The 17,603-nt window shown below is 42.8% G+C and overlaps 1 protein-coding gene across 1 annotated transcript in view; it reads right to left on the bottom strand.

The window, feature by feature from the left end:
* ATP9B (ATPase phospholipid transporting 9B (putative)) overlaps positions 1-17,603 on the bottom strand; it is a 158,080-nt gene that overhangs the window by 31,549 nt on the left and 108,928 nt on the right. The window contains exons 12-13 of the mRNA XM_052660348.1: positions 14,504-14,664; positions 3,371-3,513 (exon numbers count right to left, since the gene is read on the bottom strand). Coding sequence (XP_052516308.1) covers positions 3,371-3,513; positions 14,504-14,664 — 304 coding nt within the window. The remainder of the gene's footprint in view (positions 1-3,370; positions 3,514-14,503; positions 14,665-17,603) is intronic.

Consider the following 17,603-nt stretch of genomic DNA (forward strand, 5'->3'; position numbering starts at 1 on the left):
CCTGAAAGGCAGGCCAGACCCAGGAACTCAAGAACACCGCCGCACAGCTACATCAGGAGCTGAAGGCTTCCAGTTTAGAAGACGAAATGAAAAATATTTTCTCTATTTTATACAATTATTGTTTTTTTTTATTCCCTAAAATCTCAGGAACCAAGATCATTTATCCAAAACCTAAAGAAGCCTTTAAAAGTAGCCGTTTAAAAGTAGCAGAGTGAACTGTGGGAGAAATGAGGCTTTGTTTTTATGACTCTGGGCAAAAACCACTTATCCTTACCCTGACTGTAACTCCAACTCAATAAAGAAAAACGGAGGAGCTACAGAATGATAACTTTGTTATTGTTTAAAAAAACAACAGTTAGGCTTTGGAGGACAAATATCGTCACAAAACCTTGACTTAATGACATCACACTGGCAGATACAGAGACTCGAGCTGACCACGTTCTGTCAGGCATGAACTTTGTACACTTCCGTGAAAGAGCAGGTCAGTGCCCCCCAGGGCGATCACGCACGATGGCCACACGAGGATTTCTGGTCCAGACGGCACCTGCTCCCCTGGGAAGAATGAGGTAAACTTGGCACTGGGGCAGGAGGTGACCACAGAGGCCCTGGGAGGGGGCAGGAGTGGTGGCTGGGGGTGGGGGGCCGGGCCTGAGGACGTGCCGAGCCCCCAGCCCTTCCCCGCCCCGTACACCTGGGGGGCGCGCCCTGCGGGGGCCGCTGCTGTGTGGGCCCCTGCAAGGACCTCCACGGCACCACCGTCCCGGCGAGGACGCTCGCCCTTCACACGCACCGCTGGCTCTTGTGGCCAGAACTTTGCTAGGAACACCCGGAATGTGCTGGTAAGGATAAGGACGCATTAGAACCCTTGGCTGCTGCTGGCAGGAATGTAAAATGACGCAGGGCTGCCACGTCACCCAGCGCAGACGCTTCCCCAGGGAACAGACGCTTCCGAGGCACAAACGCTGGGCTGACCAGGCCAAGACCCGCCTGACAAGGTAGCCTGCCGCGGGCCGCTCCCACCAACTGCGACCAGACTTGGCGAGTCCTGTCTGTACATACACGTCAGACATTTCATGAAGGTGGAATGACACCCTCCTGCATTAGGATATCCTGCTCAGGAGAACAAGGCGGCCATACATTTAATTTGGTCTCGGTAAGGTCTTTCAATGTTTAAACACACATATCCACATAGTCCTTACCCATTTGTTGCTAGAATTTATTTTTTAATTCTTTATACTTCTTGTTGCTATTCTAATAGGCATTTTTAGAATTAAGTGCCCTCATTGTTGCTGGTATAGAGAAATGTAGTTCAACGCTGATACCAAGTTTACACGTGTAAACTCACTAAGCTCTCTCACCACTCTCGAAGCTCCAGGGGGCTCTTCGGGTTTCAAGGTACACAGTCATGAACTCGCCCTCTCTGGCAACAGCCTGCCTGTCGGCACTGGGACGCTTGTCTCCTGGGGGTGGCTTGTGGTTCCCGACTGTGTTCACCGACAGCCGTCCACCGGGGCGGTGCTCTCTGCCGACAGCAGCCGGGTGCCTCCCTACCCAGGCCTGCCGGCCGTGGACTGACCACCTCTCCAGGACTCAGCTGGTTCTGGAGACATTTCTGACACGTCTGTAACATTTCATAGGGGTCTGGGTTTGCTGTGTGCCTGCTTCTCCATCCAACAAGTTCCAGCTGTTTTCCAGAAACAGCTCAATCTCTGGATCAGCTATGGGCAGTTTGCGCATTTTCCAGTGTTGTTCGAGGCTAACTCTCTTAAGTTTTCTCCCATCAGCGCAGTGAGGCTGGGAAGGCACTTCCTCCACCTACCTTCTTGACCCCGAGCTCCTCAGGTTGCTATCTCTGAGTTTTTTTGATTCACCGAGTATCACCTTCCCGGTAGATTCCTCAGCGTCCCACAGAGACAAGCCCTAATGAAGACCAAACACAATCCAACACCACTTTCTGACTGAGCTGCCAGAAACCTGTAATCCCTGTGTGAAGGCTGGCTGCCACACAACACCGAGCCCTCACCGTCGGGACATGGGCACCTCTGCACTGCCGTCGGTCTCCCACAGCTCTTTGCCAGCTCTGCTCACTGCCTTCACGTGTGCCCGCAGGTTCCTCAAGTTTGCACCCGCGTGGTTACATGGACCTCAGTGATTCTAAACGGAATCATTCTTCAGTCTATTCCACACGTAAGGGAGCAACTTTTATTCCTGCTGCTATTTTAATCTGTAGCCTGCCACTTCACTGACTTCTATTTTCAGCCACTGACTTCCTTGATTATTATATTTGTAACTATTTGCTGCTTCTTTTGCTTGTGGATCTTGTTTCTAGTTCCTGGCTCACAGCAGTAGCTGGAGTAATGTCAAAGCCTGGTACGTTAGTCTTTCTTCTTCCTGACTACAGTGAGGATTTTTCTAATATTTTATTAAAAATAAGGTTGAATTGTAATTGACATATATTTTCTTTGTTGCTCTTTCGTTGCTAAATTGTGTCCGACTCTTTTGCAATCCCATGGACTGTAGCCCAACAGGCTCCTCTGTCCAAGGGATTTTCCAGGAAAGAATACTGGAGTGGGTTGCCATTTCCTTCTTCAGGGGATCTTCCAGATCCAGGGATCAAACCTGTGTCTCCTGCAACGGCAGGGGGATTCTTTACCACTGCCAATGGTATGGTAAAATATGGGAAACCCATATTTTCTTTACCATTTATAGATTTTATTTCTAGTTGGCTAAGAATTACAAAGGAATCTACACCGTGAATCAGTCAATCAAGAAGGGATTTTAACCCTTAGATATGGCTCTTGTTATAGTTCTGGACTCAATTTGTCATTTATTTAGTATGTTATGAATTGACAAGAATTTTTTGATGAAAAAAATGAAATAAAGACAAAGCAAATTTGGAGCAGGGAACCCAATGGGGAAGAACCATTTGTAGAGAGGCTCTTTGGAGAATGTTACTGTTAAAACAAACATCAAATTCACAGATCTTATTAATCCTCATTTTCTTCTACCAGTTTGTAACTATCATTCTATAATAAACAAGCCCTTTTAGCTCTTAAGAAGCTACCAGAAAGGTGTAACACAGGCAGTTAAATAGAACAAAATCACAAGTGTAAGGATGTGGAAGTTCAAAATACAGAAGTCAGTCTTTAAAAGTCTCTAAGAATCTCACATCTTGCTAATTCTTATGATCCTCTTATGTCAGAATCGGGAGACTGGCTGGAGGCCAGTTTCGCGGTCAGTCTGGGAAACGCTGTGAACTCAGCACTCTCACACATGTGCACACACACCCTACACATGCGTGGGCATAGGCAGGCCAGGGTCCCCCCACCCCCGCCCAGACGCCTCTAGGTGCGCGTGGGCAGAGCGGCACCTGTCTTGTCGGTCAGCAGGTACACCAGGCGCCCCAGCTCCTCCGGGATGGTGCTGGTCCGGACCACGGTGCCGGGAATGTGCTCGTCTTTCATGATCATCCACCCGTAGGCAGCCTTGCCCATGTCCAGGTTCACACGCAAACTGCCAGAGAAAACCCACTGCAGTCGTTAGTGACTCAACACCTCATGTCCAGCATGCTTTCCATAAAAATTTATTTACAGAGACATGCATTCTCTGTAATTTGACGTGGAAGAGATAGATCATAGTGGATTTCAGACTTTAAGAGAAATGAATTTGTTGACACCTAAGTCGGCAGGCCCCTTCTCAGCCAGTTGCTCATCATTCGCCCATCAGCCTGGTTTGCGATGCGGCTGGATGGACCTGGGAGAGGTGGACGGCAGCGTGGGTCCAGGCTCAAAGGGGCCAGCAATACGTGGGAGGAAATCGCCCCGAATCACTGAGCATCAGTATCTGAGAGGGGTCTTGACATCCACCCCCGTGATTCACAAGAACGAAGGAGAAGCTCCCCCGTGTGGAGGTCGTGAAGGGGAGCAGGTTCTGGAGGAGGCTGGGCAAAGGCCCTCCGAGCACCAGCCCCTGAGTATCACATTCATAAAAACAGAGCAGAGCCACTGCATATGAAGGAAAAACACCTTCAACTAAGACGATAACACCATACAGGGAGGAAACAGAGCTTATGTTCACTCTGATTCACACTGGACATCTTGATCAAATGTCAGTCCAATAATTTTCATTTTTAATGCCAAAAGTTTCTAGAAGCTCAAACTTCAAACACCAAGTTGACAGAATAGTTATCATCACTTACTTTAACTTACTTTTTAGTTAGATATTTAACTTACTTTTTAGTTATGTTCTAATTTTATGGAACTTCAAAACACAGGCCTCTGTTCAACTGGTATTGGATTGGCCAGAAAGTTTCTTCTGTCTTTTCTGTAAAATGACTCTAGTAGCACAGTAGCACTTAGTTATCTCTAACTTCACTGACACAATTTTAAGATTGTGACAGTTGTCACAGCATGCATTAAAAAAAAAGAATAAAATTGCTGAATTTTTGTGTAGCCATTTTAATATTGAAGATAAAAAAAGCAACATTTTTGGCATATTATGCTTTATTAGTTCAAGAAAACATACAACTGAAACACAAAAAAGCTTCGTGCAGTTTATGGAGAAATTGCTGTGACTGATCAAACATGTCACAAGTGGTTTGTGAAGTTTTGTGCTGGAGATTTCTCGCTGGACGATGCTCCACAGTTGGGTAGACCAGTGGAAGTTGATAGCAAACAAATCGAGACATTAATTGAGACTAATCAACGTTATACCACATGGGACACAGCCAACATACTCAAAATCAAGTTTTCAAATCAAGTGTTGAAAACCATGTGTACCAGCTTGGTATGTTAATCATTTTGATATTTGGGTTCCACATATGTGAAGTGAAAAAAACCTTCTTGATCATATTTCCACATGTAATTCTTTACTGAAACGTAATGAAATGTTCTGTTTTTAAAACAAATTGTGACAGGAAATGAAAAGTGGATACTGTACAATAATGTGGAATGGAAGAGATCGTGGGGCAAGGGAAATGAACTACCACCAACCACACCAAAGGCCGGTCTTCATCCAAAGAAGGTGAGGTTGTGTAAATGGTGGGATTGGAAGGGAGTCCTCTATTATGAACTCATTCTGGAAAACCAAACGATTAATTCCAACAAGTACTGCTCCCAATCAGACCAACTGAAAGCAGTGCTCGATGACAAGCCTGGGGAATTAGTCAGCAGAAAACACATCAGCTTCCATCATGATAACGCAAGGCCTCAAGCTTTTTTGCTGACAAGGAAAACTTACAGCTTGGCTGGGAAGTCCCGATTCATTCGCTGTATTTACCAGACACTGCACTTGCAGATTTCCATTGATTTCAGTCTTTACAAAATTCTCCTAGTGGAAAAAATTTCCATTTCATGGAGGACTAAAAATGCACCTGGAACAGTTCTTTGCTCACAAAGACAAAATGTTTTGGAATGATGGAATTATGAAGTTACTGAAAAATGGCAGCAGGTAGTGGAACAAAATGGAGAATACGTTGTTCAATAAATTCTTGGTGAAAATGAAAAACATGTCTTTTACTTAAAAACTGAAGGAACTTTTTGCTAACCCTATACTTTATAGTTACTTTTTCTGAACAAAAACTATATATATTAAGCCTACTATTTTGAGTATTATAATAATAGATACCATATACATATTTAAGCTCATTATATTACTAATTTAGCAACTGTGAAATTTTCTAAGACCTACTCCAAATAAGTGAGAAAATGGCTGCAGTTCTACATGGTCGGTTGAATCAGAGGCAGTTATGACCTTTACTGCTAAATAATGTTGTTTCTATTCAGTCACTAAGTCCTGGCTGACTCTTTGCAACCCATGGACTGTAACCAGGCTCCTCTGTCCATGAGACTTCCCAGGCAAGAACACTGCAGTGGGTTGCCATGCCCTCCTCCAGTTACACATATCAGAAAATGAAATAAACTATCTTCACAAACTAGCGTGTTCAGGAGTGTCACCGAGAGGAACATGTATGAGCCTGCTTCATGCTACGGTGAGAAAACACGAGGTTAATTTTAGAACATAGAGTCCATCTTAATGGTGGCACTTTCTTTCCCTGTTTCTTCCCCACAGCCACAGAAGTGTCTGAGGGGGTAGCCTGGACCCTGCACAAGTGAGGTGCGCAGCGTGGACCGTGGCATACCAACCCCCAACCCCACCCCACTGACATGGCCTGCTGCATTTAAACTTAATTTGTTACAATTAAACCTGCACATTTATCAGAACCAGGTGAGCCAGCTGCAGGGCACACCAGGCTCCTCAGGGAGTGAAGCTACCTGAGATAATTCACCCATATTTCTCCAGAGAGGCTTATTTTTAGATCCTCATCTGAGCAAAAGAAAATAAAAGTCATTTAAATGACATGCTTTATCTAAAGTAATCAAAGCTTTTTCCTGTAAATAGTCATTTAAAGGAAAAAAGCTCAGATACAATTTTTTCTGATCTCTCCCTCCCCCAAATGTTTTATTCTATGATTCTCTAAAATTTTCATGACACACCACAGATGGCAAGCGATGGTTCAACAATGTTTTCACCAGGTGATTCGCCCGTGGCTCTCAGACTCAGGGCCAACCTGGACCAACGCACCTGCAGGTGTGACGGGGTCAGGCTCGTTTCCTGAGTAAGTCTGTAACCATGAATCTTGAACTTGTCTCAAGCTGTTTCAAGACAGGTAGTAACTACAAGTACACAGTTTAGAAGTAAGAGTATTTGTCTTGGAAAAAGGTACTTCCATCTCTTATCTCAAATGATTCCTTTGGTTAGCTTTTCAAATACAATGGCAAAGAAACAAACAAAATCCAAATAAACCAAAAACAACAAACACCACATAGCACACAAACATATTATACCACGAACAAGAGCCAAAGGGAAAAATACAAGAGAAACACTACGAAAGGCATGAAATATGCACATGTGACAGGCATGGACTGCAACCTGGACGCACAGGGAAAACTGGAAAGATATTTGTGTGAAATAGGCAAAAATAAAAATGAATAATAAATCAAATTTTAGAACTAAAATAATGCCAATAACTGAAATTTAGAAATTAGTTTAATATCTGATTAGATATAGCCAAAGATGAAATCAGTGACTTGGAAGACAGGTCATTAGGAATATTATTTATTAACAGAATAAACCAAGAAACAAAAAAAGGTGGAAACTACAAAAGTAAAACAGGAGAAACAAAGGGTATGGGTGGATCTCTGCCCACCCAGAATAGGGCAAAGGCAGTATTTAGGGACAAACTGAGAATGTTCTTGGATGAGTGGAAGAAACCTATCTACAGATTCAGGAATAGACATCTGTCTAGACACTGTGTCAGACAGTAGGACACCACCCACAAAGAGCACGCCTGAAAGGCACTGGGAAGGTCCCAGAGGGGTAAGGCCGAAATGAAGAGCAGCAAACAGCAGCCACAGAAGCCAGAAGAGAGCAAGGTAAATGTGGCAACTCAGAGACCTACACAGGTGAAACTGTCTTTCAAGAGGAGAAATCTGGGGTTCCCAACAGAGACCCTCACTAAACAAAAACTAAAGAATACATTTCTGACAGAAGGAAAATTACTCTACATGGAACTTCTGAAAGGTAAGAAGAATAAAACAGTGATAAACCAAAATTAAGAGGGAATGTGTAAAACAGTAATATCATGCAGTTTAAGAATAACTACAATTAGGATAAATTACAAAAATGGATTAGGTCAGAAGGGGCAAATGGAGTTAAACATTTGTAAGATGACATGCAAAGGAAACCAATACCTTTAGACTCTGAGAAATTAAGATGTTTTTAATTTCAAGGACACATACTAAAAAGAACAGAATTTCTTATAAAACCTACAAACTACTAGAGAAAAGGTGGAATTGAAAAAAAAAAAAGGTAAGAAAGGAGAAAAAATACAGAACAGAAATATACATTAAAAGCACAATATAAAATAACAGATTTAAACTAAAAATACAACAGTATTACAATAATTGTGTATGCACTAAATAGTCAAAAACTATGAGTAGATTAAAATTAAACTTTATGCTATTTACAAGAGACACATATAAATATAATTACACAGAAAAGTTGAAAGTATGAAGATGGAAAAAGACATGCCAAGCAAATTAAAGCCAGCTGGCATCACTATATTAACATAAAGCAAAGTAGAATTTAATGCAAAATCCTTAGCAGAGATAAAGAAAGTCACTTTATATTGAGAAAATGCATAATTCAGCAGAAATATGTAATGATTTAAACTTGGATACCATCAATAGTAAAGTCACAAAATATATAATACCAAAAACAGAATTCAAAGGAAAAATAGATGAATTCACAATACTGATGGGTGATTTTGACACCATCCTCAGTAACTGTTAAAAAAGGTTGAGAAAACAAGCAAAAGGTACAGAGAAACTTATGAACAAGTTGAACAATCCTGACCTAACACACTGTGAAGCACGGAGACCAACAATTCAGACTTCATGTTCTTTTCAAGTACACAGTGAATGTCCACAAAAACCAACTAAATACTGGGCCCCATAACTAGTCTCAAAATATTTCATAGATGTGCAATAATGAATGGCATGTTTTCTGGTAACAACGCAATCAAGCCAACTATGAAGTCAAATATGCTCATAAACTAAGAAATAACTTTGTAATAACCACAGGTCAAAGAAGAAATCACAGTGAAGATTAAACAATCTGTAGTTGACAATAACACAAATACTACATATGAAAACTTTTAGGATGCTGCCATAGTACTTGTATAGAAATGTATAGCCTCAACTGCATATATTCAAAAGGGTAAAAATATGAAAGCTAGTGAGTTAATCATCTATCTGAAGAAGAAGAATACAAACCAAAGAAGGTAAGAGGAAAGAAAGAAAGAAAGAATGAAAGAAAGTCAACATTACTAAAATAGGAAAATATTACAGAGCCACAGGGAATCAATAAAGTCAAGAGTAGATTTTCGTAAAGACTACTAAAGTTGACGAAACCACTGGAAGACTAATCAAGAAAAAAAGAGAGAAGGGGCAGAAATAAGTACCAAAAATAAAGGTGATCAATACCACAGATCACACTTATAAGAAGAGATTATAGGAAAACATTATTAACACACTTTAATTAAAAATTTTGAATATTTAGGTACAGGTGACGTATTTCTTGAAAACCATACTTTCCAAAACTGACTCAAGAAGTTAAAAACTTGAAATAAAGTTTTCTGACTAGTTAAAGTTAACTACTTAAACTTTAAGTATTTAAGAAATATATATAAACCAGTAGAGAAATCAACTCTGTTAAACAACTTTCCACAACAAAAAGTTCAGGCTGACATGGCCTCCTCGATGTGTAAATGTCCAAGGAATAAATAATCACAATTTTAAACAAAACATTTTGGGAAGACTCATTGATGTATTTTAAGAGAACAGCATAATCTTGACACTAAACACCAAAAGATGATGTGAGAGGGAGGTATAAGTTAATCTCACTCAGATAAACCAATGCAAAAACTTCACAAAAATGACAAGCAAATGGAATCCAGTAATACATGGAGGAGTATTATGCCATGACCAAGTTGTGCTTTTCCCCCCAAATAATACAAAGTAGGTGTGACATCAGAGAGTCAGTTGGTATAATTTGGCACATGAATATCTGAAGAAGAAAAACTTAAGATGAAAAATCATCTCAAAAGATTTAGTAGCAATGTTTAAAAAATTATATCAGTGATTTAAAGACAATTTTTAACAAAATAGGAATAGAAACAACTTCTATTATATATTGTAAAGAAGGGGTTCTGTAAAAACTTACAGCATCCTTATGATGAAATGTTGAAACCTCTGCCTTTCACATCGGGAACAAAGAAGGATGTCCAGTATCACTATAGCCACTTAACGTTAAGCTAGAAATCGTTGCTACAATGACAAGGCAAAGAAAGAAAGGGTGCAAAAGACCGAAAGGAAGCAAGCTATCACTGTCTACTGACTAGGTGATTATCTATAGAGAAAAATATAATAGATTTCACATTAATAATTAGAATCAATAGAATTTTACCAAAATGGATGGATTCAACCATTTTTATAGAAATCCATTTCATTTCTCTATACCAGCAACAAATATATAGGAAACAGTTCTTTCAAAAAATGGCATTTATAACAGCATTTGAAAAATGTCAAGTATCTAAAAACAGTTCTAACAAAAGTTATGCAAGATTTCAATGAAAGTTTTTAAAAAGTTTGAGATGTTAGAAAAGACCTAACACAGGTAAGAGATATTCCACAGTCATGGTTTGGAAGATTTAGTGTGCACGCAATCGTGTCTGACTCTTTGCCACCCTGTGGACTGTAGCCCGCCAGGCTTCTCTGTCCATGGGATTCTCCAGGCAAGAATACTGCAGTGGGAAGCTATTTCCTTCTCCAGGGGATCTTCCCGACCCAGGGATCAAATCCGTGTCTCCTGCACTAGCAGGTGAATTCTTTACCACTAGAGCCACCTGGGAAGCCCGACCAAGGAGAGCAAAGGCACTCAATGAACACATGGAGGACCTGCTTTTACCAAATATCCACTTATTATAAGGGCTTCCGAGCTAAGGCACTTTGTTACTTGGTCAGGAAAAGATAAAAAGACCATAACAGGGAACCCAAAACAGACCTGTGCATATATGAATACTTAGCATGTGACAGAGAGGACCCTAGATCGTTGGGAAGAGGTGTTTTCTACAAAGGGTGCTAAGAGAACCGGTATGGAAAAATATGTGAAAATACTACTCTACACTATTAATCCCTGCCCACTCCCCCCACAAATAGGAAACAACAACAAAAGCACTTCCAGTGGTCAAAGAGAAAACTGATAAACTTCTAGAAGTTAATACAGGAGGACAGCTTCACCATTCTGGAGTAGAGGAGGAATTCTTAAACATACAGAGTGAAACGCAACAACAAAACAGAATTATAAATTTGACAATGTAAAATTAACAATTTTATTTATAATTTAACCACTGGGTGAGTAAAAATTCAAGTTAAAGACTGAGAAAGATTATCAGCAGAAGAGAGAACTGAAAAAGAACTAACATCCAGACATCATAAGTAACTACAAAGCAGTTGTAGTTAACTTCCCAGCAAAGCAGATTCCATAAGGTTTCAAGAGCTGAGAATAATTCCCTGTGCCTGGAAGCTCCAGCTCCGGACTCCCAGCTCCACAGCCTCTGTAGGACATATGTCAGCTCTGGCCTCAAAACTACCCTTCCTTTCCCCACAAATGTAGCACACGCCTGCAGCCAGGCAGTTCTATCAGCCCATTTCCAGCCATGGAGAATTGCAGCCCATTTCTCCCACGCAGAATTTTGGGAGTCTGGCAGGCTTCTTATTTTGTTCTATCTCTGTCCCTTTCCGTCCAAGATGTCAGTGTTACTGCTGATACAACATTTTCAAAACCTCTGAGGGTCTCTCATGTGCGTCCTGGGGGGACCACACCATCAGACAAGAGCCCCTCCACAGGTCTTTGCTGGACAAGCCCATCTATTCTTCACTCCTGCTGAGACGGCTAAGTGGATCTAAGAGTCACACACCTCCTCTCTTCAGCAAAAGGCTGTCCAGGCACACCCCTAGGACTTCCCTCCGTGTATGCTTTCCACACGCTGACTCTTCTAAGGTTGGCATCTTCTGCAGTCTGGAGAGACTGCAAATGTCCCAAGCCGTCAGTAACTGAATATCATTCTGAGGTCTAAGTAAGGGGGAAAGTACTCTTTCCCCCAAGCATTCTACCTGGAAAATGAAGCTGGCAGGTTAGCACAAACTTGTGATGTTGCAGGAAGGGCATCTGCCCTGTAAATAATTTGACAAAAATCTACGTATTTTCCTTCAGTAAAACTCCAGGAAAGTTAATCTCTAAATTCTGAAGCAAATGTTGTGCCTGTGTTAGCTAACATTTTCAACACTCCCTTCTTGGTGTGCTGACTGAGCAGAGCTCTGGGCAGAGCACCGGGCGTCCCACCAAGCGGTCAGCTGGTACCATGAATACGTGGGCATTTCCCTGGCAAGCCTTCCCACAGCCGCTGATCTGGCTGCTTGACTTAGAGTTAAAGAGAGGAAAATGGTCTCCCAGGCCACACAAACCCTCATCAACGTCAGTGTTTCCACAAAGACGCTGTACCCACAAGAGGCACTCCAGTGTTTCTGGGAAGGAGCACCGCTGTCACCTCGTCAAATACCACCTTGCTTCTGTTGCCCACGTAAGCCTCCCTGGCTTGGCAGTGCTAAGACACTTGTTTCTGATTATCCACTAGACTGTTACGCAGCATTTTAGAGTATATCCAGAAGGCACAGTGACTAGGGACATGCAACGCGAGCTCCTGACCTGAGGGAACTTCACATGCACTGTGAAGAATTCTGATGGTTGGCTCTGTGCGACAAGAAAAACAAACGATTTAAGGAACACACATTTATTTCTGAATTACAAAAGTAGAGGTAAGTCTCATACTATGTTCCTTGAAAGATGAAGGAACTTGTATCAAGTGACTCAGACAAACTTAATTCTGCAGAGAATTTCAATAAAGCAGCTCTCTTAAAATGGAAAAGACTTTTAGAGTGTTAGGTCAGTAGAAGAAAAGCACTTTATTTTCCAGAACTGGCACTTTGTAAAAGAAAAAAGACAATTTTAAGACTATTTTAAAATCGATTCTTTGTTAAGCGCAGAAATATATTTAGTAAATACTAAAATGTATTGCTATTTATATTTTAATGGAAACTTTGCAATGAGAAAACAAATTTGGTTGAATCAAATGTTAAGCCCCTAAATCAGTGTCCTCTATAAGTTTTACATTTTAATTTTACTGTTTCATCCCTTCTGCTAAACCTGTGTAATTGCATTCTCACACTATGAAAAATGAGAAGTATCACGCTGAAGTGCATGTGAGCATCTCAGAGATAGACAGAGGTGCAGTCACACTTCTGTCCAGCAAGTCTCTCCAAGCTTGACTAAGCATGTTAATCTAAATATAAAACTGCTGATGGAAAAACTAGAAGAAGCCAGATTTGCACACAGCCTTGTACCTTTCTCATTTTGTAATCAGATTTTTTTTTTTGGCCCCACCAGTGGCACGCAGGGTCTTAGTTTCCCAGCAGGGATTGAACCCAAGCCTCAAACAGTGGAAGTATGGAGTCTTAATCACTGGACTGCCAGGGCAATTCTACATAAGCAGACTTTTTAAAAGGATATACAGACTTAAAAAGAGGATATGTGTGAATGCTAACATACTTATGTATAGGTAAGTATGAACATTCTTACTTATAAGTCTGTAAGTATATCCACATCTGAAAGGTCTTACAGAATTTATCATCAGCTACTCCAACACTCTTGCCTGGAAAATCCCATGGATGGAGAAGCCTGGTGGGCTGCAGTCAATGGGGTCGCTAAGAGTCGGGCACGACTGAGCGACTTCACTTTCCCTTTTCACTTTCATGCACTGGAGGAGGAAATGGCAACCCACTCCAGTGTTCTTGCCTGGAGAATCCCAGGGACAGGGGAGCCTGGTGGGCTGCCGTCAATGGGGTCGCACAGAGTCGGACACGACTGAAGTGACTTAGCAGCAGCAACAGAGATTATACATAATATTTCTTTCTTTCCCTTGTTATTGGGTATTATCTAATTTTTTACTATAAATATACAAAATTGAAATGTGAGAAAATGATCATTAGTTTTTGTTTAAATATACTTATATATTAACTTTCATGACTATAATGAGTGTTTCCTATTAATATGATAAGGGGAAACATGTCAAGTCTCTTTACATTGTTAGTTTACTACAGAAAAGAAGAAAGAAATTAAACATACTCATATTAAAAAACTGCAATAAAATCTGAATATTGTTCAATGGTTTCTATCAAAGACGGAAGTGCCCCAAAGAAGGAAGAGCACTCTTAACTCAGCCTTTCTCGTTGTACAACAGAAATAGTCATGAAGGACACCACATAAAATTTCAGAACTGATAAAAGCAAAAGAAACGAAGAAAAACGAGATTAATGAAAACAAAGGAAAAACCCCTAAGAAATCCCAAGAAAAGATGCGTTTGCTCAAGAGAGATGGGAGGAGACGGCTGTTGGCAGCTGCAGGACAGTCTGGAGGGAGTATGCCAACAGCTGAGATAGGCCATGCAGACCTAGAGACTCCGCCCCGGGAGGCCGGCTGTCCTGGGGCAGGGCCCCCACTGGGGTTGGGGCAGCGGGAGCCTCACATCAGGGGGCGGGGCTCACACTGGCAGATTCTGGGCTCAAGCCTTCCAGCACTCAGAGCGCTGGGACCAAAGGTAACGGAGTAGACACCTCCGCCTTCTTCTCAACGGGGAGTTTCAGGCAAGCACTCACTTCTCAGAGTCAGTGCCCGCAGTGAAAGGGAGGCAGCCATGGTTAGAGTCAGTCCCGTATCTTCCCTCTTTAGTTCTAAGTGGACCATTTCTTTCACACTGAGAACAACACATTTAATAACATCATATTCATTGAAACCAGACACTGGTTGTCCTCATCCTTAAACTCACCTTATGGGAATGATGTAGGAGAAGAGGAGGAGAAAGCGGAAGAGACTGCGGTACCAGGGGCCTGCAAATCCCTGCAAGGTCACCATGACAACCGAGAGGGCAACCAAGGCCAGAAATAGTGCTTTGGTCAGCTGGTTGAGTTCAAGATCCAACAAACCAACCTGAAAGAAAATACAGAATTAGCACAGAGCCACCGTGTCTCTAATTTTACAAATCTAAATACGTGGTAGGGATGACGGTCTTTTCTTTTGTATTAGCCTTTATTACAATAAAACACAAAGATGTATTCACTTTACATTTTCTTGGGAAAACTTATGACATTTACAGTTTTTCCCAAAAAGTGTTCTAGAGATTTAGGGAGAATTTCTGGAAATGAGTCACGGTCCCCACAAGGTTTCCAGAAAGAGGCTACTGAGAAAACACAAGTCCTGAGATCCTCTCTGAACGATGAGGTTATGACCACCGCGGGACAGAAGGGGACGCACAGGCGCACAGCCGGCTCCCGCGAGAGCACAGGTGCCTTTTCCTCTGCACAGGCCAGGCCAGAACAGGCTGGCTGCTGTCATCCCCCTCAGCCAAGAGCCTCTCTGAAAAGAACTTCTCTTGATTAAGAAGAAAAGCAACAGATGGAATAGTCAGCTTGCAACGACAACTGGTTAATTTGCAGAAGTCCTCCACTGGAGGTTCTTGCAGGAAGGTACATGACACTCAGATTCCGTCTGTGGATTATTTCCCAGCTAAGCAAGATATGGGAAAATTATGTCAGGAAGAATTCATTCTTTTTTGTGTGTGTGATCTGTGCGGGATCTTGGAGGCAGAAAGGGTGAGACATCCAAACACTGCCCGTCCTACGAGCTAGGAGAACACAGCTCTTCTGAAGCATGCAACTTCACTTTCCAGCCCAGCAACCTCCACCCAGTCTTCCTCCCGGCCCAGTTTCATGGCTGAAAGACCACCGCGCAACGTGGCGTGGCGGGCAGGGAGGGGCGTGGGGAGGGCAGCATAGGGCTTTGCAGAAAGGCTTTAGAGCCGCAGAGAGGAGAAGGGACGCCACGCCACAGCTGAGCTGCCTCAGGATGCCAGTTTGAGTGCTGGCTGCGCCTCCTCGCTGCGCAGCTCTGGGTGAGATGGCTGTGTTTTCTGTCCGTGACTGGGCGACTGGGGGGAGGAGGCGCTCAGCACAGGGAGCGTGGCCTCCAGGACAGAGCAAGACTACGGGCACGCTGCCACTGTCCTCACTACCAGGACCGCTCTCTCCACTGCTGAGAACCTGCTTCTGAGTCTCTGCTTACTAGCCGTGCGGCCCTGGAGAACGTCTCACACTCTCTAAGCCTCACTCTCCTCCATGGTAAACTGGCACTGCCCATCTCCTAACGGAGGTGCCGGGAGCCCAGACAGCCTGCCCCCCTCAGGCCAGGGCCCAGCAGGTGTTAACAGAGCTGCTGACTCCTAAGTTTTATGACACTAGCAGAAAACCGAATCCTATCAGGTTATCTGCCGTCTGAGTTTCTCCTGTATCTGGTACAGATTTTGAAAAAGAGAAATTAAAAAAGGAAACGTGATTACCAAAACTACCAAGACAGCGGGACTTGGGAGTCTGATTATCAACTCAGGACAAATACCTTTATAAACACCTTAAATTTAAAACTTGAGGAATTACTAAGCTGCTTAATAACAGTTTACTCTGTAGTGCCTTTTCAAATATCACTTCTTTGGCCAATAAAAGCCTAGCCTTTTCTACACCTTACGTATTTAGTGTGTATCTTGTTTTGATTAATATTTGCCACAAACTCTCATGAGAATCTTAGAACTTGCAGTTAAAAATAAAGCACAAAACTCTGTCAGAAAACCCATTGAGTGTGGCAGTGAAGAAAATTCATTCATTATACAAGTAAGTTTAAATGTTTACTACATTTTTTGCTAAACTCTTAAGGTTATGAAAAATGAAGGTGGTACAGTGGTAGAAGAATCACTTGCCAATGCAGGAGATGCAAGAGATGAGGGTTCAATCTCTGGGTTGGGAAGATTCCCTGGAGAAGGGAATGGCAACCCACTCCAGTATTCTTGCCTGGAAGATTCTATGGACAGAGGAGGCTGGTGGGCTACAGTCCATGGGGTCACAAAGAGTCAGACACGACTGAGCACACACGCATGCTAAGGTTATGAAAAAGGAGTACACTACGAGATTTCACCTGGGGAGAAACAGTCAGTCTAGCAGGAAATGTTACGTGTATTAAAAAGCAGAGACATTACTTTGCCAAAGGTCTGTATACTCAAAGCTATGGTTTTTCCAATAGTCATGTACGGATGTGAGAGTTGGACCATAAAGAAGGCTGAATGCCAAAGAATTGATGCTTTTGAACTGCGGTGTTGGAGAAGACTAATCATTCCTAAAGGAAATCAATCCTGAATGTTCGTTGGAAGGACTGATGCTGAAGCTCCAATACTTTGGCCACCTGATGCAAAGAGCTGACACATTTGAAAAGACCCTGATGCTGGGAAAGAGTGAGGGCAGGAGGAGAAGGAGATGACAGAGGATGAGATGGCTGGATGGCATCAGTGACCCAATGGACACGAGTCTGAGCAAGCTCCAGGAGATGGAGAAGGACAGGGAAGCCCGGCTACTGCAGTCCATGGGGTCACAAGTCAGACATGACTGAGCAACTGAACAACAGTAGGAAAGATAAGATGAACACGAGTAACATATCCTATAAGAGAGAAATCTTCTCTAACCAAGCGTATGGACAAAGTTACCTCTTAGAACTGACAATCAGCATCGCTGTTGGTTGACACCTTATAGCCTTTAAAGAGGCTGCACAAGCAATGGGAATGACAACAGGTACCCAGAAGCAACACGGCTCAAAGGGTGTTTAGCGCATGCACCCTACTTACACACCCGACCCAGACACTGGAGGGTCCCCTGGGTGGCCTGGGAGCCACTGGGCCCTGGGGTAGGGGTGAGGGGTGAGGGTGGTCTGCAGACCCTACCCCTCCGAGTCAGCCCCCAGCAAGGCCCCAGCCCTCACCAAGCCCCCACCCTGCAGACTCAGCCCCTCCACTGGCCCCTTCCACAACGCCCCGCTCCTCACTATGCCCCCCA

This window comes from Budorcas taxicolor, chromosome 22 (genome assembly GCF_023091745.1).
Source record: "Budorcas taxicolor isolate Tak-1 chromosome 22, Takin1.1, whole genome shotgun sequence".
Lineage (NCBI taxonomy): Eukaryota > Metazoa > Chordata > Mammalia > Artiodactyla > Bovidae > Budorcas > Budorcas taxicolor.